This window comes from Pelodiscus sinensis, chromosome 5 (assembly GCF_052426305.1).
Source record: "Pelodiscus sinensis isolate ZL-2025 chromosome 5, ASM5242630v1, whole genome shotgun sequence".
In the NCBI taxonomy this organism is placed as follows: Eukaryota; Metazoa; Chordata; order Testudines; family Trionychidae; genus Pelodiscus; species Pelodiscus sinensis.
In genome coordinates, this window is record NC_143056.1 from 8416311 (window position 1) to 8436645 (window position 20335).

The 20335-nt window shown below is 53.7% G+C and overlaps 1 protein-coding gene and 1 long non-coding RNA gene across 2 annotated transcripts in view; both read right to left on the reverse strand.

The window, feature by feature from the left end:
* Positions 1 to 2220: 2220 nt before the first annotated feature.
* Positions 2221 to 5669, reverse strand: BMP4 (bone morphogenetic protein 4). Its single transcript, XM_075926224.2, has 3 exons — positions 5474 to 5669; positions 4458 to 4834; positions 2221 to 3250 (listed from the first exon to the last, which is right to left on the reverse strand). Exons 2-3 carry the CDS (start codon positions 4825 to 4827, stop codon positions 2412 to 2414), a joined length of 1209 nt encoding a protein of 402 aa, XP_075782339.1. The 5' UTR covers positions 4828 to 4834; positions 5474 to 5669; the 3' UTR covers positions 2221 to 2411.
* Positions 5670 to 5996: 327 nt separating this feature from the next.
* Positions 5997 to 20335, reverse strand: part of LOC142829051 (uncharacterized) — a 37018-nt gene continuing 22679 nt past the window's right edge. Inside the window, exons 3-4 of the long non-coding RNA XR_012903249.2 lie at positions 6618 to 6682; positions 5997 to 6111 (exon numbers count right to left, since the gene is read on the reverse strand). This is a non-coding gene — a long non-coding RNA (uncharacterized LOC142829051). The remainder of the gene's footprint in view (positions 6112 to 6617; positions 6683 to 20335) is intronic.

The window sequence follows — 20335 nt, forward strand, 5'->3', positions numbered from 1 at the left end:
GTCCCAGGATATTAGGGAGACAAGGTGGGCGAGACCATGTCCTTCATTGAGCCAGCTTCTGGTGGTGAGCGAGAAACAAGCTTTCCAGCTTCTGCAAGAGCTCGGTGGGGCTCCGAAGCTGGTCTTTCTCCCCAAGAGAAGTTGGTCCAATGAAAGAAATGAGCTCACCCCTCTTGTGAGACAGAGAGAGAAAGAGAGATTGGAATTCACCCACCTAACATTCGCTACCTGTTTAGAATCGCCCAAGAAGTTGTGCACAAAGTGTAAATACGCTCCGTGGCTATTTCACCATCACTTATTGTAACATTAATTGCTTAACCCTACCAGACCGTGGGTTAGGCCCACCATTTAGGTTCTGTTTAAAGGAACATATAAGAGCCAATATCCACAGAAATATTAAGGATTTAAAAGCCCCACCGATGTCAAATGTAGGGGTGAAACATTCCCTTGGTCTCTCCTGCCCTATCACCTTGCCCCAACGTTCATTGTCGAGGTATCCGAAATAGCTCTCCTGTGTCTACACAAGCTACCCGTTATTTTGAAAAGTGTTTCGAAATAACAGGCGTGCTATTTCGCCTCCCCGGTAAACATCGTTGCATGGGGAACAAGGGGTGGCTCAAAATTGCACTTTGATTTCAAAATTTGGTGCCGCGCCAATGAGCCAAATTTCAAATTGAAATCGAAATGAGATAGGCAATGTGTGCCACACAAATTGCGTATTTTATTTCAAGGTTAGCTGTGGACACACCCTGAATCTGCTCTGGGCATGGACAGGGGCCCTTGTTGGAGCCAGCTCAAGGCAAAACATCAACAACTTTTAACAGTGGCAGATTTTTTTTATAACCCTCACCCTTTGCATGATCTAGGTCCCCCCCCCCCCCATGCTGCAGACACGCAGAGGAGGGGGGGCGGTCATGATGCCAGGACAACCCACCCTGGGGATCAGCAGGTGGACGGGAGGGGGAGGGGCTAAAAGTAAGCCCTTTGAAACAGTGATAGTGACTTTTTACACAAGTGCAACCCCCTCCCCGTCCCCCCAGCTCTCTCATGCCCTGCCCCCTGCCTGCTTCACGCCTGCCCCGACCCAGGGGCTGGGGAGGATCCCGGGCTCTGGGGGCAAATCCCCCTGGGCCGATCAGTGGAGCGGGGATGTAATTGGCCTGTCAGGCAGCTGCAAGGCGCTACCCCCCCCCCCCCCCAGAAATTCTTTCTCTGCCTGGGCCCCGCCTGCTCCGCAGCCATCAAAGCGCAGGCTGCGGGTCGCCGCTGCCCCGGGCCAGGCCCGTCCCGGCTCAAGCCAGGCAGGAGAGCGGGGGGAGGGGGAGCCCCCCAGAGCAGCAAAGCCCGAACCCAGCTGCCCGCAGAGCCACGGGGACTCGGAGCCGCTCCAGCCACCGCGGGCTGCGGGACTCGCTCCTTGCAGAGCCTGGCCGCAGGGAGCCGGGCCGGGCTGGCCAGCGGGGAAAGGCGCTGCGGGGGGGACGGACCAGAGAGCCCTCCCCTTTCCCCTGCGGCTGGCCCGGGTGCAGGCGGGCGCTGTATTTCCCACGCCGCGGCGGGGCTCTCGCGGCGGATCCCCCCCCCAGAGCTGGCTGCACGCACCAGCCGCCTTAGCCCCCGCGCTCCGGATCGGGCCCTGCCAGCCGGGGGCAAGGAAAACCAAGCGGGGCTGGGGGTGGGGGAGGGGGGAGCAGCGCACTGGCCCTGCCCCGCCTGCGGCTCTGATCTCTCCCCTGCTAAGCCAGCTCCCCTGTCCCCTTCCCCCGGGGCTACCTCCGCGCCTTCACCCGCGCGCTCCAGCCCTGGCCCGGCTCTGACCTCCAGCCCGGCGGGAGTGGCCATGCCCCGCTGCGCAGCCCGGGGCCAGGTAGCTTTGCGCAGCCCCCGCGTCCAGCCGCTCCGGATCGGGGGGAACATTGGGAGATCTGGTCTGCAAAGGAGCCTTCCACAGAACCAGTCTCCACCCCCCCACCCCCACCCCACAATAAAGGCGAGGAGCTGGGGACAGAGAGGAGCCGGGAGAGGAGAAAACCATCCCTGCATAAGCCCTCTGCCGCCTCTTTTCACATGCAAACTTCCAACAGCCCCCCAGGCCCGGAGCCGGGCCTGCCCCCCACCGCCCTACAGCTAGCCACTTAAAAAAAAACCCCGGCCACTCCCAGGGGAGGAACGGGCCTGCCCCCTACACACACGCTGCCTTCCCCGCCAAGAACCACTCGCTTTATTGTGTTTTCTCCTTTTAATACGTCGTTATAAATATATTTTGTCAAAATATATGATCATTATTGTCAAAACCCATTTGCACTGTAAAGTCATAAATAAGGTCAAGGTGGAGGTTGAGTTTGGGGGGGGGGGAGAGTCTCTGGCAGGAGGCGCAGTTCCAAGGGGGGGCGGTGGAGGGAGGGGGGGGGTTAGCGGCAGCCGCACCCCTCCACCACCATCTCCTGGTAGTTTTTCAGCACCACCTTGTCATACTCGTCCAGGTAGAGCATGGAGATGGCGCTGAGCTCCGTGGGCACGCAGCAGGCCTTGGGGATGCTGGCGTTGACCGAGTTCACCAGGGTCTGCACGATGGCGTGGTTGGTGGAGTTGAGGTGGTCGGCCAAAGGAAAGGGGCAGTCCCCGTGGCAGTAAAAGGCCTGGTAGCCCGGGGGGGCCACGATCCAGTCGTTCCAGCCCACGTCGCTGAAGTCCACATAGAGGGCGTGGCGGCGGCAGTTTTTTTTGTTCTTGCGGGCCCGCGCGTGGGGCTTGGCGCTGCGCCGGGCCCGGCGGATCAGTGCGTGGCCCTTGCCGTCGTGGCTGAAAGTCACCAGCAGCGGCCTCAGCTGGGCCCACTCCCCCGCCCCTTGAGGTAGCGAGCGGCTCACCCGGACGTGGGGGGCTGGCGGCGCGGGGGGGAGGGAGGCCACTTCCACGGCCAGCCCGTGGTTGGGCTGCTTGTCCTGGGTCCAGCGGAGCACGGCGGGGCTCACGTCGAAGCTCTCCCAGCGGGACACGTTGTGGCGCACCAGCCGCGTGTCCAGCAGCCGCGTGATGGCCGGCCCCCCTGCCGGCGGGGGCTTCATCACCTCGTAGATGTTGATCCGGTGCCAGCCCCGTTCCCACGCGGGGCTGGGCTCCGGGACCTGCTCCCGGTACAGCCGCAGCTCCGCCGAGGTGATCACTTCGTGCTCTGGCACGCTGCTGAGGTTGAAGAGGAAGCGAAAGCGGGGGGGTTCGCCGGGCCCCGGGAGAGTCTCCAAATGTTCTGCAAAGCAGGGAGGGGGAGGGTTAAAACGCGCTGCTTTTCCCCGCCACGCTGCCCGGGCGCTGACCTTCACCTGCCGCTGGCTAGGCACAGCAAGATTTCAGCCTGCTTGTCAATTTCACCGGGCGCCCCCCGACGCGCAAAGGAACAAGGTTCCACGCACCCCCGGCCCCCGCGCCCACACCCCCGGCCCACGCACCCCCGGCTCCCGCGCCCACACCCCCGGCCCACGCACTCCCGGCTCCTGTCCCCACTCCCCCGGCCCACGCACACCCCGCTCCCCCGCCCCCACTCCTCCGGCCCACGCACACCCCGCGCCCACACCCTGGGCCCACGCACACCCGGCTCCCGCGCCCACACCCCGGGCCCACGCACACCCGGCTCCCGCGCCCACACTCCGGGCCCACGCACACCCGGCTCCCGCGCCCACACCCCGGGCCCACGCACACCCGGCTCCCGCGCCCACACCCCCGACCCACGCACACCCGGCTCCCGCGCCCACACCCCCGGCCCACGCACACCCGGCTACTGCCCAGCACAGCCTCCGGGCCTGGTTCACACGGGCATAGAAACTTCACACACTTCTGGAAGAGCCTCGCCCGCCCTCCCCCGAAGGAGCCTGCTCACGGACCGTGCCCAGCGATTGGGAAACACGGAGCCGTGCCTTGTTGATCCCATTCCGGGGAGAGCGGGGGAGGGGGAGGTAAATTCCGACACAGCAGCGATGCTGGTGGATTAAAAACTCCGCTTGATTTTGGAAAAGAAACATCCGCTACGACACATTTGGATCGGATTACAAGGGCCCTCCGGCAGGAGCCTCGCAAACACGCCGCTGCCGGCACTGAAGTCAAGTCCGGGTTGCTCTTTTTGAAATTAAAGTGCAATCTTAATAGTAATGCAGCGCGCCCTTTGAGATTCCAAAGCCCGGGCCGGAGCTCGGTTCCTCCGGAGTGAAGCCGGTGGGCGCTCAGGGCGCAAACTGGAGGGAGCAAAGCAGCCCCGGTGCACGAACGGGTTCATTTCAAAGTCGAGGCAGGATGCTGGAAAATCCAGCCGCAGGAATATCCCGGCCAGCGGGCTGGGGGAGTCGCCTTCCACCGAGGGCTGGGCACATGCTGCTGCGAATCTGCACTGGGAGTCTCCAATCCGGATCGCTTCCCGGCGCCTCCCTAGCCAGCCCCTTACCCCACCCCACCGCAGCACTCACCTTCATGGTGGAAACTCCTCACGGTGTTGGCCCGGCTGGTCGATCTCTCGGGGTAGCGCAAGCTGAGATCCTGCAAACTTTCCTCCTCCTCCCCGGACTGCAGCCGATAGAGATCCAGCATGTAAGCGGGGATGACGGCTGCTTTGCTGGGCTGGGGCCGCCTGCGGAGCCCGAACATCTGCAGCAAACTGGCCTCGAAACCCCGCAAGAGTTCATGGCTTGGCCCAGAGCGGCGTCCGGATCCGGCTTGACCCTGGAGTTCGGCAACTTTCTTCCTCCCGGTCTCGGGTATCAAACTGGCATGGTTGGTACCGCCGAGCAGGACTTGGCCCAATAGGATGACCATCAGCATTCGGTTACCAGCGATCATGGTGTCTCTGGGGTTTCAACAGGGAAAAAACCCGCAACAACAAACAAGGAGGGTCAAGATTAAAAACAGCCCCCGTCTCCCTCCCCCACCCCCCGCCCGCAGCGGCCGCGTCTCGCAGGCAAAGGGCTCGCCAGCTGTAACTGACTAGCTCCCGCTTGTTTGCAGCCCCCACCGCCCTGCCCGGCTCATCTTTTCGGCCCCTGCTATCTTAGCCCGGACCCGAACTGCTTGCAAGAATAAACCGTCCACACTGGGCTCCGATGGAATCTCTCCCCTGCCCTCCTCCCCTATCCTAAAGGCTTGCTAAAGTGCAGCTGATCGGGGGGATCCATCAGCAGGGACCACAGGGAGGGGGGGGGGCACTTCCACAAAAGTTACTCTCCCTGCCCCCCCCCTTTTTTTGGCGCTGTCCCTGTAAAGTGCCGCTACCGCTTGGCCACGGCCTGAACTGGGTTTCGAGACCCGCCAGAGAGGGGGGCACTGGACTTGGAGCTAAGGTCCCTGCAGACACAAGAGACAGAAAGTTGCAAAAAGTTCTGTTCGCACAAGCGCCTGGGAAGAGGGAGAAGTGGGGCGGCGGGGGGGTTGCACGTTCGAGTCCGCAGGGGATCAGCGGGAGCGAGGAGGAGGAGAAGGGGCTACTCACTGACAGAAAGCAAGGCATGGAAAAACAGTCCATGATTCTAGCCAGCCAATCTGGAACAAACGGGTGGAAAAGCTGCGGAGCGGCTCCTGCGAGGGACGTTCGAATCCAATGAGGCTCCAAAGCGGACTGGCTCTGTTTTTCTTCCAGCCCAGGCGAGTCACGTGGCCCCAAGTCACTCCTGCACCGCTTGTCCCTCACAGCCCGGGCGCCGCCCACCCGGCTCCAAAAGGGATGTCCCGCCCCGCCGCCCCTGTCAATCTCCTTGCTAGGGGAGAAACTTTCTCTTGCTAAGGGGGCTGGCCGGCCTGATGCTGATAAAATCCCACTGCGGGGGGACAAGTTCAATGGGAGCAGGACTTTAAACTGCAGGCTCCTCTTTGCCTTGCACCCACCTGCAGTGCCTGAGCGATTGCCCTCATCCCCACCCCACTACATCCCCCCCACTGCCCCCAGCTCAGCCCTGCTTGCTGTATCCTTAGCCTAAAGCAGCACTTCTATATGAAAACCAAGTGCCATAGGCCTTCCCCACTGGTAACCCCCCTTGATTTGCCTTTCCCCAGCTGCAACCCCCTGGATGCAAAACACCTAGCGTTGCCAGGTGTCTGGTTTTGAACCGGACAGTCCAGCATTTGAGCTTTCTGTTTGGGAAACAAATAGAGAAAATAGAAATGTTGGGTATTTTCTAAATCAGATGGAATGCAGATTGTGATGTCAGATGGAATGCAGATTGTGATGTCATGTCAAATGTGTTGGATATTTTCTAAATCAGATGGAATGCAGATTGTGATGTCATGTCAAGTGTGTCGGGTATTTTCTAAATCAGATGGAATGCAGATTGTGATGTCATGTCAAGTGTGTCCGGTATTTTTGTTGAAAACATTTGGCAACCCTAAAAACACCCAGGGCACTAGAGGATCTGCCCCATTGCTTTCCATACCCAGCCAGAATCTTGCCAGCACTGAGTCTGGCAGGGGAGGGAGCCAGGGGGAGCTAAACTAAATGCAATGCCAAACTTTAAGGGCTTAACCCATCAATGGGAGTGTTTGTGAACAGGGCAGGGGCCTGCTTTGCTGGTGTGAGAGCTCCCCTCCGAATTAAAGCACAGTCAACTTCATTAGTACCATCAAAGTAAGAGAAGACTCACCAAGCTTTCCCTAGCATTGAGCTTCCAGCCGGAGGGATGGGACACTGGGGAAGTTTTCTCAGCTTCTGGGAGCAAGTAAAATATGAAAAATATGAAATAGCCTTGGGCATCCGCTCCTCCTCCTCTCCCCCCCACTTCCCGTCTTTGCACTTGTGTGTTAAGTTAATTATTACTGCTGAACGCGGGCTTCAGGAAGCTACTTCCAAGAACTGCACCTCGCCACAGCTCAAGGAGGCATGGAGGGATGCTGGGAGCAGGAATCTGTCATCAGGAAGGACCTATTCAAAAATCAAACCCATGACACAGCGCAAAGTCAGAATCAGGGCGGCACCTTTTCCGGACCGAAGCCCTCTGAAGCAGAACCAGGCTCAGCCTTTGGTCCATCAAAGAGTTCCACATCGCCCAGCTAATCCACAGCCAGGCAGAGAGACAACCAGCATCTCCTGCTGACAAGGGTAAGGACTATTTCAATGTGAGATCTCCCCTGGAGGTCCTGAGGGGCTAGAGGTGTCCTGTCCTCCAGCAGGGCTGAGTGAGCCTTCAGTATGAAACGCTGGTATTTTCCAAGGCAGGGAAGGGGGTTTCTTTTCCCATCATCACTCTGTGATGGAAGACAAGCAGGCAAACCCCGCGCTTTCCCAGCATTTGGAAGGCAGGGTCCCTCCGCGGCATGCAAAGGAAAACCCAGAGCCCAGAGAAAACTCTAAGACGTGTGAATAAGGAGATTTCAGATGGGACCTGGGCTGTGAGATCCGGGTTGGACTTGCAGAACTTGTTACCTGCAGGGGAGGGGGAAATGCCCCCTCCCCATCTGAGTCAGCGGAAATATGCGGCTTTCCAGCCCTCAGATCCCCTTTCACAACCAAATCCCAGCAGGGTTTTGCGTATGCGAGCAAACCAAAGTGGATTGGAATCGACTCTCCGGAAGCCACGTCACACAAAGAGGGATTCTCCGCTTCCCCTTTCTTGCTGCGCGTGACTCTGGTTCCTCTGTGAAAACGAGGCGGTGTCCTGTGGCACCTTACAGACAACAGAATTATTTGGGCATCCGCCTAAACACTCACGGTTTGGGCCCACAAAAGCTTACGCCCAAATGAATCTGGAATCCCACAGGGCTCCTCCTTGTTTTTGTGGCTCCAGCTATCGTAGCTACCCCTCTGAGACTCAGTCCCTCTGTCTGTCTGTCTCCCAGAAGCCCCCGTCCCCCCGGGAGAAGCACCTCTCAAATCCCGTGAAACCCCGTTGGGTTTGGCCACGCCGGCAGCATCCTTGGAAACAAGGTGGAACCAGGTTACCTTGTGCTGGCTTGGGGGACATCAGAGAATGCCCTGGGTCTCTGGATCATCCCCAGCAATAGGGGATGGGAGAGGGGACAACACAGAGATAATTCTACTAGGATGGTACTGGATGTCCCCAGCGACCACTCATAACGCTGCCTTGCAAAGGGAAACTTGGGAGTCATCTCTCCCTGCAGTAGAGAACATGAGAACGGCCATCATGGGTCAGACCAACAGTCCATCCAGCCCAGTACCCTGTCTGCCAACAGTGGCCAATGCCAGAGGGAGGGAACACAATAGGTAATCCTCATGTGATCTTTCCACTGTCACTCACTTCCAGACAAACAGAGGCTAGGGACAGCATTCCTACCCATCCGGGCTAATAGCCACTCGTCGACCTAACCGCCATGAATCTTTCTAGCTCTTTTTTGAACCCTGTTAAAGTCCTAGCCTTCACCACATCCTCTGGCAAGGAGTTCCACAGGTTGACGCTGCTCTGCATGAAGAAATACTTCCTTTTGTTTGTTTTAAACCTGCTGCCTATTAATTTCATTTGGTGACCTCTAGTTCTTATACTGTGGGAATAAGTAAATAACTTTTCTTTATTCACTTTTTCCACACCACTTTTTCCACCTCTATCATATCCGTCCCCTTAGTCTCCTCTTTTCTAAGCTAGAGGAGGGGGAGCTTGGCAATGAAAAGCAGCCACCCGGGGATGGTTAGAGATCTGATCTCTCTCCCCCTCCCCACCAGATGGGCAAAGAGACCTGCATTCTGGCCTCCTCAGCCCTGCCCCACGGGAGCCCTTGGGTGTGAAAGGCCAGATGCGGCCCTGAGCTCTTACCCCAGGTAAGTGTGATCACTGTCTGGTTCTGATGCAGGCTGTGGGAACAAGGGGGGCATGCTCAGTGATCTGGGGTGGGGGGGATACATGCTAATCCCAGCACAGAGGGGTTGCCACAGTCAGCTGCCAGCACCCTCTGTCCTTGTGAAAGGGACTTTGCCTGGGTATTAGCCAGAGCCAGCTTCAGAAGTCAGCATTCACTCTCGCCCTCTTCTCTTCCTTCCCCCCTCCCTCTCTCCCTGGACCAGGCTAACCCACACCAGCCAGCTCACTGGGCTGCTACATTACAAGCCCCGCCCCCTCCGAGGATGTCAGTCACTCCCTCCACAGCCAGGCCAGGCTAGCAGACCACATGCTATGGCAACCCAGCTTGCACAGGCTACCTGCCGCTGATTGGTGTACGCTTGATACATTGGAATATGGAGACTATCCCGATCACAGGAGCCACTGCCGTTGATTGCTTGAACTAGTGATGGAGTCCAAACTGTCCCAAGAGTTGGGGACTGGGATCCGGAGTAGAGAGGGGAGTCATTTAGCTCATGACAGACATAGGCCAGCTGCCCCATTCAGATCTGCGTTCCTCACGCTTCCAGGCTGTTCGCATTGGGTCAGACTCATCTGCAGGCGACACACTGCAGTCATCTTGGAGAGGTAGGGAAACCCCCCGAAAGAGATGGTGATGGACAAGGCAGCTTTCAAAAGGTAAATCTACTCTTGCCGCGGTGAGTACAGACGCCACACGTCCAGTGAGCATGAGTATTAACGGCAGTGTAGACAAGTCCCCGAGCGGGAGCCGTGTTAGTATCTGCAAAAACGGGGAGTCCTGTGGTCCTTTAGCTCTGGTCTACACTAGGGAGTTATTTCAAAATAACCCCCCTTATTTTGAAATAATAAGCAGAGCATTCACACTACCAAGACCGTTATTTTGAAATAATGGGCTGGTTATTTCAAAATCTGTACTCCTGATTTCCTCGGGCAATAATGCTTATTTCAAAATAGCATTAGTGTGAACGCTCCACTGCTGCTAGTTCAAAATAATGACTCCCGAGAGTCATTTAAAGTAATTACTCCCCATTGCTTCCTGGGGCTCCAAGTCAAGGTTGCGCATCCACAATAACAGAGCCTGCTTCGGACTAAGTTTGAGGCTCCTCTGTAGCGTGGACACACTATTTTGATTTTGTTATTTTGGGAACTATTGTTTCAAATTTAGTTATTCTGAAATAATTTCTTCATGTAGACTTGTCCCTAGAGACTAAGGGTACTTCTACATAGCAATATTATTTTGAAATAACTTAGTCCGTGTCTACACGGCAGGCGGTTATTTCGAAATAATGTCGAAATACTGTGAAGCAGGAGGACTTCTTACTCCGACTCCTGTAACCCTCATTGTACGAGGAGTAAGGGAAGTCAGAGGAAGAGGGCTCTCTTTCGAAATAAGCGCTGTGTAAACGCTCCCAATTTCAAAATGAGCTATTTTGAAATAAGCTACACAATTTATGTAGCTCAATTTGAATAGCTTATTTCGAGTTGAGCCCTGCTGTCTAGACACAGCCGAACAGATTTATTTGGGCATAAGCTTTTGTGTGTAAAAAAACACTTTGTCAGATGTGTAGGCAGTGAGACTTGCTTGGGCAAATAGCATGGCCCGCACACCTGAACCCTGGGCCCTGGTCTACACTAGGGAGTTATTTCAAAATAACCCCCCTATTTCAAAATAATAAACAGAGCATCCACACTACTCAGCCCGTTATTTCAAAATACCAGGCTGGTTATTTCAAAATCTGTGCTCCTGCTTTCCTCGGGGAATAAGCTTTTTACAAAATAGTTATTTTGGGAGTTAATATTTCAAATTTAGTTATTTTGAAATAATTTCCGTGTGTAGACATGCCCTAAGGTTCGTACCTTACACAGCTCTCTACTCACCCGTGCCAGGTTTCCCAAGTCTACACGGCTGTTTTCTGTCCTACTGCCAGAGCCTTTCATTGCAGCATGCGACTGCATCGTAGTGGCGGCACTCCACTGGCAGCCATATGTGTGGACAAAGCATAAGTCTCCCTCAGTGAAGGGCTGTAAGACTTCCATATACAGTACTGAGAGAAAAAGCAGACTGCCCCGCTGCCTCAGAAAAGAAGGAAACACCACCACAAGAACATAAGAATGGCTATATTAGGTCAGACCAACGGTCCATCCAGCCCAGTATCCTGTCTTCCAACAGTGGCCAATACCAGATGCCCCAGAGGGAGGGAAGACACCAGGTAATCCTCATGATTCCTTTCCTGTCACCCACCTCCAAAGAAACAGAGGCTAGGGACCCCATTCCTACCGATCCTGGCTAATAGCCATTCATGGACCTAACCTCCATGAATCTATCTAGCTCTTTTTTGAACCCTGATGAAGTCCTGGCCTTCACTACATCCTCTGGCAAGGAGTTCCACAGGTTGACTGTGTGTGGAGTGAAGAAAAACTTCCTTTTGTTTGTTTGAAACCTGCTGCCTATTAATTCCATTTGGTGACCAATTCCAATCTTTCAGGCATTGTCCCCTAATCAGTGGGGCCAACAGCCACAAGAGAGGGGAGGCTGGCTCTGCGCCCCTGGAAGGGATGGGACCTTGGGTGGAAGAGGAAGGGCAAGGACAGCCAGCCCTCAGCACTGCCCGGACAGCGGCGCACCCCTCCCCCCAGCCCTCAGAGCCATCCAATCACAGAACACTAGAACTAGAAGGGATCTTGAGAGGTCATCAAGTCCAGTTCCCTGCCCTCACGGCAGGACCAAGCATCATGGAGATCATCCTTGACAGATGTCTAGCCAACCTGCTCTTAGATATTTCTAGCGGTGGAGATTCCACATGCAAAGTGTGTGGCCAGGCACTCCAGCAGCTATTTAAAGAGCCCACCACAGCTACATTGGCAGCACAGTTACTCCCCTGCATTATTCTAGCAGAACCTATTTAAAAGAAACATCTGATTAGCAAAGTATTTGATGGCTGAACCCAGCCAAACTGGTCAAACATCACCATAACCGTTTCAAATATGTTGAACGGTGCATTACACGTAACAGGGGGAAACAATCTGAAAAGTCACTACTGTGCGTCTCATGAAAGTCAAATCACTTTTCACTGAAAATGTTCCAGTCTATAAACAAAAGCTATTTGAGTGCCTGTGTAATCCTGCTTTTAAAACACTGGATCTGTAAAAGAAACTGACTCTGAACTGCTGTGGTACAAGCAAACAAGCCTACAATGAATGAATTTTATTCCGCCTGTCCAAATAGCCCACACAGATTTTATATAACCAACACACACACTTCCAAGTTTAGTGAGAACATTTTGTCAATATAAGCAATTTAATCCCTTTATTTGGTACCTCATATCTTTCTGGAGTGAACTAGCCTTTTAAAGGGAAATACAAAGCATTTCACTTACACCACTCAGATAAACCAAGCATCTGTAAAGGGACAGAAATCCAGTAGAAGATGATGTGGTTTAGGTTCTTGTCTCTGAAACTCGAGGAAGTCTGGGGGTGTTTTAGTGGCTTATTGGTTATTAAAAAGAGTTAGTCATAGAGGAAAACTGTGCTGTTTAATTTAGCATGTATTCCCTAAGATGTAAATACATAAGTCCCAAACCACAACAGAAATAACCCTTCATGGAAATAGTGTACCATTGACTGAGGGGACTGAAATATATTCCTACAGAGATTGTATTTCCTTACATCCAGGGAGGCAAACTCATCCCTGATGTACGCCCTCAGAAGGAAATGGCGTTTCACAGGGGGTGAATCTGGCCCCTGGTTCCTAAGGAGCCAAGCGTGATATACAGTCAAACCAAAACAGTGAATGTCAAAATGCAGCTAAAAATAAAAGTATGGAAGGTCAGGAAAGCAAACACTGCTTAATTCAGTGTCACAGCTACCTTGTGTACACTAATGATCCACCAAATCTAAAATAGGAGCGGCTGCAGGTCATACACGTTGCACACAAACTCCACCGGGGCTCAAGTCTCGCCTAGTTGAATGAGGTGCCTATACAAGTCCCCGTCTGGAATTTCAGCCTTAATTGTGGTGGAGATTCTGCAGACAGTCTTTTCCACTTTGACCTCAGTGAACTGCTGTCTGAGGAGCACCTGCCCATGAAGGCACTGTACAGCAAGACGGATGGCCTCGTTTGGAGCCGAGCACGTCCAGGCCGAGATCTCCAGGCCTGCACGCTGTGAACAAGTCCAGGGCGAAAAGAGACGAATTCCCACAAAACTCCCTGCCTCACGGTGCCCAGGGGATGACCAGGGACTGAGTTTCAGAACTACGTTGCCTGCCACCGATGATTTCGTTGCTGCCTGAAGAGGCCGCCGGTTCTTTTCTTTCTTTTTGCAATCTGTAGAATTATCCAAAATCATATATTATAGAACCATAGAGCTGGAAGAGACCTCAGGATGCCATCAAGTCCAGCCACGTGCCCAAGGCAGGACCAATCCCAACTAAATCAACCCAGCCAGGGCTTTGTCAAGCCGAGACTTAAAAACCTCTAGGGATGGAGATTCCACCACCTCCTTAGGGAACCCATCCCCTATAGGAGATTGGCACCCACTGGCAGCCCTTCCAATCTGCTTCGCCCCCTCCAACACCACCAAGCAGCCCCTCCCAGCTGCCCTCCCAGCATGTCACACTCATGGCGGATCAGCTGTTCAGCAGCTGGGGGGGGGGGTAGAGTGGGGCCTGGGGCACGCAGAGGATGGGGTGGCACAGGCAGGAAGAGGTGGGCAGAGCAGGGGCAGGAAGAGACAGGGTGGGGGTGGAGCAGGGCAGGAAGAGGTGGGGCAGTGGTGTAGCGAGGGGGAGCAGAGGGGCAGTTGCCCCCGGGCACCATGCTAGGGGGGCACCAATTTAGTTCCCTTTCCACTCTCCTCATCTCGCCTGCTCCTCCTCCACCCACCGCCACCAGCTGGAGCCTCCTCCCTGCCTCTCTGCCCCCAGCCCAACCCTCCTCCATCTGCGCCAGTGGGTTAGTGCATGCAGGGGCCCAGCTCCAAGCTAAAGTGGGCGGGGGAAGATGTGGTACAAGCTCCCCCCATTCTCGCAGGGTTTGGCTCAGCCGTGTGCCAGGTTCGGGGCCCCGCCACATGACAGCGGTGGAGGGGGGGGGTGCAAATGTTGCCTTTGCTATGCCTCTGAGGTGGGGTGGGTCTCGGGGGAAGGGATGGAAAGCGGGCGAGGCCTGGGATAGAGCAGGGGGGTAGGGCAGAGGTCCAGGCTGTGGGGCCCACAAAAGATTAATGTGACCCTATGGGTGCTGAGTAGAGAGCACCCCTTTTTTTCCTTTTTGGAGGAGTCGGTGCCTCTGGTTAGAGGATCAGGCGCCCTCAGAGTAGCAGGAGGGAATCTCTCCTGTTTTTTGCTCTTTAACTGGACACGCTTGTCAGTTAAGACAAAGGGAACTGAAAGAACAACTCCCAGGAGCCGGCTGCTTTCTGTCCAAAGTAGCTCCTAATTAGAGACTAGCCTAGACTAAGCAAGAACAAGTGCACATGCTTGAACAGCAACTGGGATATTTTGAACCACTCACGGATTTATTCCGTTTTCTTCAGGACTTGCTAAAGCTGGCGTCCCTGACAAGTTCTGTGGCATGGCACATTGAAAAAGAAACTCAGGCTTTTCCCATTACACACAAGGGGCCTGATTCTGAGCCTACTTTGGTTTCAGAGTCAAATCACTTTTTTGGTATCAGTGGGGTGACTTCTGATTCACCCCAGCACAACGGAGAGCAGAATGGGACCCAAGACTGCTACCTCATTGCAAGCCATTTTTCACAAATATGATGTGATGGATAGGAGGAGTGCTGGCCAGCATCCGGTGACCAAGGGTTAAAGTCAGGTAGCTAGCAAGGGTGTTGGCAGGGGGCCAGAAGAGCCAATGGGGATACAGTGCTGAAATCTGAATTGGATCTAGATACCTGGTCTGTTCTTTCCTTGGGGGATTTCTAAGAAACGGGCTGGAGAGAGCAGATGCACAGTTCAGAATGACCATGCCTATAAGAAATATTGGACACAGGAGTGAGCTGGACCTTGAAGTACAGCTCAGCATGTATGATGAGTAGAGGGGAAAGTGGATCTAGTTGTGATCAGGGTATTTGTCTTTGTTTTGGTTGTTTGGTTTAAACTTCTCTGTGTGAATCCTTCCCTTCCCTCCCCTATTCACTATCTCAGCATTGTTCCCAGAGATTTTTTCTGTGTTTTAATTTGTTTTATTCCGTGACTCTGTACACCTAGCAACCTAGTAGACTTTATCAAGTAGATCATTTGTTGTTACTAAGAATAATTTTTTGATAAGGGGGTGATTTGATTCTTGTGTCCTGGAAAGTAACAGGGGGCCTGTGTGTGTATTTGCACATGGGGTAGCTGGGTTGCCATGCTGTGGCCCCTGTTCTCCTGGGTGGCTGGGTAGCCAGGCCTTCCATTCGGTGGCCCCAACCCTTCTGAGAGGCCAGCAGACAGTTTTGGGGAGTCAATGCTTTCTCTTGTCTGTGTCACCCATGCCCTGATCAGTGCTACGGGGAGACCAGGCATCAGCCCCATGCAGTTTCATAAGTGAAATTTCACTTTTAAACACACATCCATACTCTATTAATCCCCCTCCCCATCAATCTGCAACTCTGACAGCTAATGAGTAGCTCCAGAAGATGCAGAACACAGTCCCCCTGTTCCGAAATAGTAGCTGGCACTAATAAAGAATGCTATTCTTCTAGCATGCACCACAGAACTGTACGGCGATCTAAGATAAGCACATTCATGTTGGATCCATTGAGTCATGGTCCCCTTTAAGAATACCACAAACTTTTTGGCAGCTTCTTTAAATACCCCTTTTCTGTGCCTCTCACACTGATATGTGGCTTTGTTTGAGATTTGCTTTGACACAGATATGTATCATGCTTTACTTTGCCTTACTGTCTAAGCACTGATGCCAAATTCACCACTTTTTACAGCCAGGGAGCACCATAATAGAATGCTGACCTCAGCCTTCGCCCTTTCATCATGTCTTGAGATCTTCTACCACCAAACGCTTTAGTGGTGATTTCAAACACCAGGGCAAAACTGAAAGCAGCAGAAGTGGGTGGCTCCTGGAAATGCACATCTAGGAATAGCAGTTTGACTTGAGTTTGCGCTGACTGTGTTCACAAACACACACACACACGTGCGCACGCTTGGGTTTGCTTTCCATTAATAGTCCTGAAGAACAGGCTGACTAGCTGAAATGCTTCCCGCCCTCGGGAAACAGTTGCAAAAAGGGAACTTTTGAATTCATTCACAGGAATAGTCATATTGACTCCCAGGTTCCAATGTGGGAACAGAAAGAACCTCCCATAGCCTGTGTCCAACCTAAACTGATCAGTGAGCGTTGTTTAAATCAGCTATGTGCAATGAAATGCTTGGGTAAAGAAGGAGCCGCAGACTGGGAATTACTCACAGAAATTATTCAGTGAATAATCTTGAATGAGGGAGACCGCTGAGAAAAGCCACAGTCTTCCCACAGACAATTCACAAAAAGATAAAAAACGAGATGGCATGAATCACATATATTGTTACAAATTATTCACTTGTCCCTGTAGACAAGTGATATGTGAAGCGGCTAATGCCTCCGTTCAAAGCACAGTCAGAACATACACAGTGGCATGCATTAGTCCAGACTAGAAGTCCTCTGTACTTGCAATCATTCTTTAGCTATGTTCTGGGGAGTTAAAAAGCAAGGGGTCCCAGTGAGGTGTTAAAAGTGCGGGGACTTCTAAAGAGAAAGGATGGTCTTGTGGTGAAAGTAATTGGACTAAGCTTGAGGAGATCTAGGTTCATCTCATCCTGGCTTTGTCACAGGCTCCCTGTGAGCTCTTGAATGCGTCACCAAGGAGCTAATTCAGAACAGGTTAAGTACATGCTTGACTATAATCTAAAAACAATCATAGAAAGCTATGAAAGAAAGATGGAGTAGGGTTCAGGGCTGGGCAAACTGTTAGGATGTGGGGCGAGAGGTTCTCATTTCTCATCAAATGGGGAACTCTTGACAGTCTTGAAAAACGAGGTTTTGTAGGCAGATGGGCCGGTTGACCTGTTTCGTGAACATGCACAGCCATCAACATAAATAGCAACCAGCAGGATGCCTGCGACACAACAGCGCCGTGCTGTATGCCCCCAAAGTTAGCTCATCCCACCCACCCCCAGGACGCTAACATGCATCCCTCCAGGACTCACGACACGGCCCTATGTGGCAGCTACTGAGCCATTCCCAAGGACACAACCCAGAGTGGGAGCTGGAACAGGGGAAAGTTGCTGATGCTGGGAAGGCAGGGTGGGGTCCGAGAAGGAGGACGGGTGAGGTTGGGTCTTGAGGGGGCTGCAAGAGGGCTGAGTGGGTTGAGCCTGGGGAGGGGCTGAGAAATTGGATCTGAGGAATGTTAGTAGGAGGCAGGGCCGGCTCTAGGTTTTTTGTGGCCCCAAGCACAAAGGGCGCAGAAGATGGGAAGTCCTGTCGCACCTTAGAGACTAACAAAAATATATAGATAGTGCCATGAGCTTTTGTGAGCAAAACCCACTTCCTCAGATGAGGTGATCTTGAAGAAGTGGGGTTTGCCTGTGAAAGCTCATGATACTATATATATATATATATATATGGTGCCACAGGACTACTCAGTTTTTAAAGTTACTGACTAACACTACCCCTCTAAGACTTTTTTTTTTTGTTGGAAACTCACTCAGCATGGACATGCACCCTCTGTTCCAGTGAGGTTCCTAACCCGTCACAGTAATGCTTTCAAAATGGTGCTCCTGCTCCTAACAACTCACCAGAGATCACTGTGCTATATATACATGCTATCTGATCCCGTACTTACAGCACAAGAGTAACTGCAAGGTTTGCTACTGCCTCGTCTATCTACACTCCCCAATATTTCTGGTTCACTGCCCTACAGAAACAAGACCACTGCATTTCTGATTTCATAAGACATGAATTTAGATTGATTGTTTTTTAAGAGTGACATGGAGGTTGGACTTGAAGGGCAGAGGGAAATGTTGTGTCTGGGACACATCCTGTAAACTAGGGAAACAAAATCTCCTGCACGAGGAAGACTAGACAGTGCGCGTGTTTGGAAACAAGGATCGTGTGCACAGCCAGAGGCGGATTTCCAAAAGTTTCCAGAAATAGTAATGAGAGCTTTTGATTACTGGATGACAGCCTGAAGGCTCATGAATTGAGGGGAAGTCCAATGTGCTAGCATGCAGATGCAGGCTTCCATGTGAGAGAATACTATGTCCTTGCTGATGCCTTCTCCCAGTGATGGGAGGAGACCGGCATGACATGTACTATACATATGGGCACATCGCAGGAAAACTGGGCTGCCTATTAGGTTGTTTCATTTTTAAACTAGAGCAGCCTTCGTAGAGGACAAGAAAACCAAGAGGGTGACGCTTAGAAGAGGGTGGGAAAGAAGGACGATCTGAGCGGAGAGATATAAAACTTAGAAAGTAAGAGCAGAGGAGAGCGAAAAGGCCACTAAGAAAGGGTGGAGTGGGTAGGGGCTAAGAGAAGGGGTGACCCAGCCAAGACCCAAACCCTGCCAACACTTACACAAGAGCAGTTCCACTGAAGTCAAGTTGAATATGCCGGACAAGGGCCCTGGCTTGGAGGAGCAGCAGGAACACTGAGTAGAAGGAGGGAAACTTGCGAAGAGACAGAAATGGAGACCAAAAGGGAAACTCTCCTGTGCAAAGGGCCAACTCAATGCCTCACACACTAGAGTCTGTAAAACATGGTTTAATTCACTGGGAAACACTGGCACGGTCTAGCTCTCTGCACAGGTAGGAATTGTATCCCGCGGGACTCAGTCAAAGGGGGCACACTCCTGCCCAGGCACAAAAGGAAATGAACCAAGTCCCTGGCTTTTTGGCATGAAAGGGACCAGCAAAGACGCTGATCCTGCTACTTCAGTGCATATGACAAGAACTGTTGATCCATCTTTGAGGGTTGGATGCTGGCCGTGTTTGAGTCACAGACACGAAGGCACCATGTCTTCCCCCAGGAACTCATTCACCCCCCTCTCCTTCCCTCCAGCCCTGCCCGTCCTGTCTCCTTGAGGAGACATTATTTCCTTCTTCCATGCTCAGCGATGACAAAACCGTCGCTGCGGAAAGGAGGTTTTGTAGGCAGATGGGCCGGTTGACCTGTTTCGTGAACATGCACAGCCATCACCATGAATAGCCACCAGCAGGGTGTCTGCAACACAACAGCGCCGCGCTGTATGTCCCCAAAGTTAGCTCATCCCACCCGCCCCCAGGACGCTAACATGCATCCCTCCAGGACTCACGACACAGCCCTATGCGGCAGCTACTGAGCCATTCCCACGGATACAGCCCAGAGTGGGAGCTGGAACAGGGGAAAGTTGCTGATGCTGGGAAGGCAGGGTGGGGTCTGAGAAGGAGGACGGGTGAGGTTGGGGCTTGAGGGGGCTGTAAGAGGGCGAATGGAGTGGGTTGAGTCTGGGGGGGGGCCTGAGAAATTGGATCTGAGGAATGTTAGTAGGAGGCAGGGCCGGCTCTAGGTTTTTTGTGGCCCCAAGCACAACATTTTTTGGCTGCTCCACCTTTTTTTTGTTGGCAGTGACCCAGACCCGGAGCAGGGGCTGCTCCGGCTGCGGCTTAGGCCCCCTGGCGTGGAGGGAGGGGACGTTCTGCTCAGTGTGCTTGGCCCGGGCCACAGGATCTGGCCTGGCACAGCCTGGCACAGCCTGGCACAGGGATAGGAGCTTGGCCTGAGACCAGGGCTGGCCCCGAATGACTCAGAAGACCAGGCTGGAGCCTGAACACCTGGGTTCTGTCCCCATCCCTGCTGCCAGCTGGCCTGGGGCACGTCATTTCCCTGCTGCCTCAGTTTCCCCTTCAGGAGCCAGGGAGATGCTGCTGCCCTGCGCGGCCAAGCACTGTGACCGGGTGGGGAGGGGTTGGGGGCTCCTTGACCAACCCCTCCAGATGGATGACCCCCCGCAGGGCCCCGTGCCCCTCCCCCTCCTAGTCTCCCCACAGGGTCCCGCCAGGTCTGTGACGTGGCGTCAGCCAGCCAATCAGCACGCTCAGTGGGGCACATGCAGGTCCCAGCCTCGCAGGAAAGAGACTCGGGCAGCGCCGCCCGTGGAGAGGCAGGGTTATGGGGCACCTGCCTGGGTGCTGGGACCCTCCCCCCGCATGGGGGAGTGTGTGGAAGGGGCTGCTGCTGGCAGGTGGGGGGCAGAACAGGGACAGCACAGTACACACAAGTATGGCCAGAATGCCGCCCCTGGAAATGTGCCGCCCCAAGCACATGCTTGCTTTGCTGGTGCCTAGAGCCGGCCCTGGTAAGAGGGCGGTGGGTGGGTTGAAGCTCCCCCTTCCCCAAGTCATAGAGGAACATTGCTGGCTGTTCCCCTTTGTGAGGGGAAAGCACACGGTTTGCTCCATTTCTCAGTCTGGCTGGAGGGCGCAGGGGGCAAATGAACCTGGACCTGCCCCAGCCAGGGGACGGGCACCTCTCCCCCACCTGTGCAGCAGCCACGGAGAGGCGCTTCTCACCTGGCCCCAAGCTGCTGCGGG

What these genes read in the sequence shown, in the direction of transcription:
- BMP4 (XM_075926224.2), bottom strand. Translation starts at nt 4,827, where the DNA reads ATGATCGCTGGTAACCGAATGCTGATGGTCATCCTATTGGGCCAAGTC. An exon ending in GAGGAGTTTCCACCATGAAG is followed by an intron (nt 3,251 to 4,457) that starts GTGAGTGCTGCG and finishes CCTGCTTTGCAG; the next exon opens with AACATTTGGAGACTCTCCCG.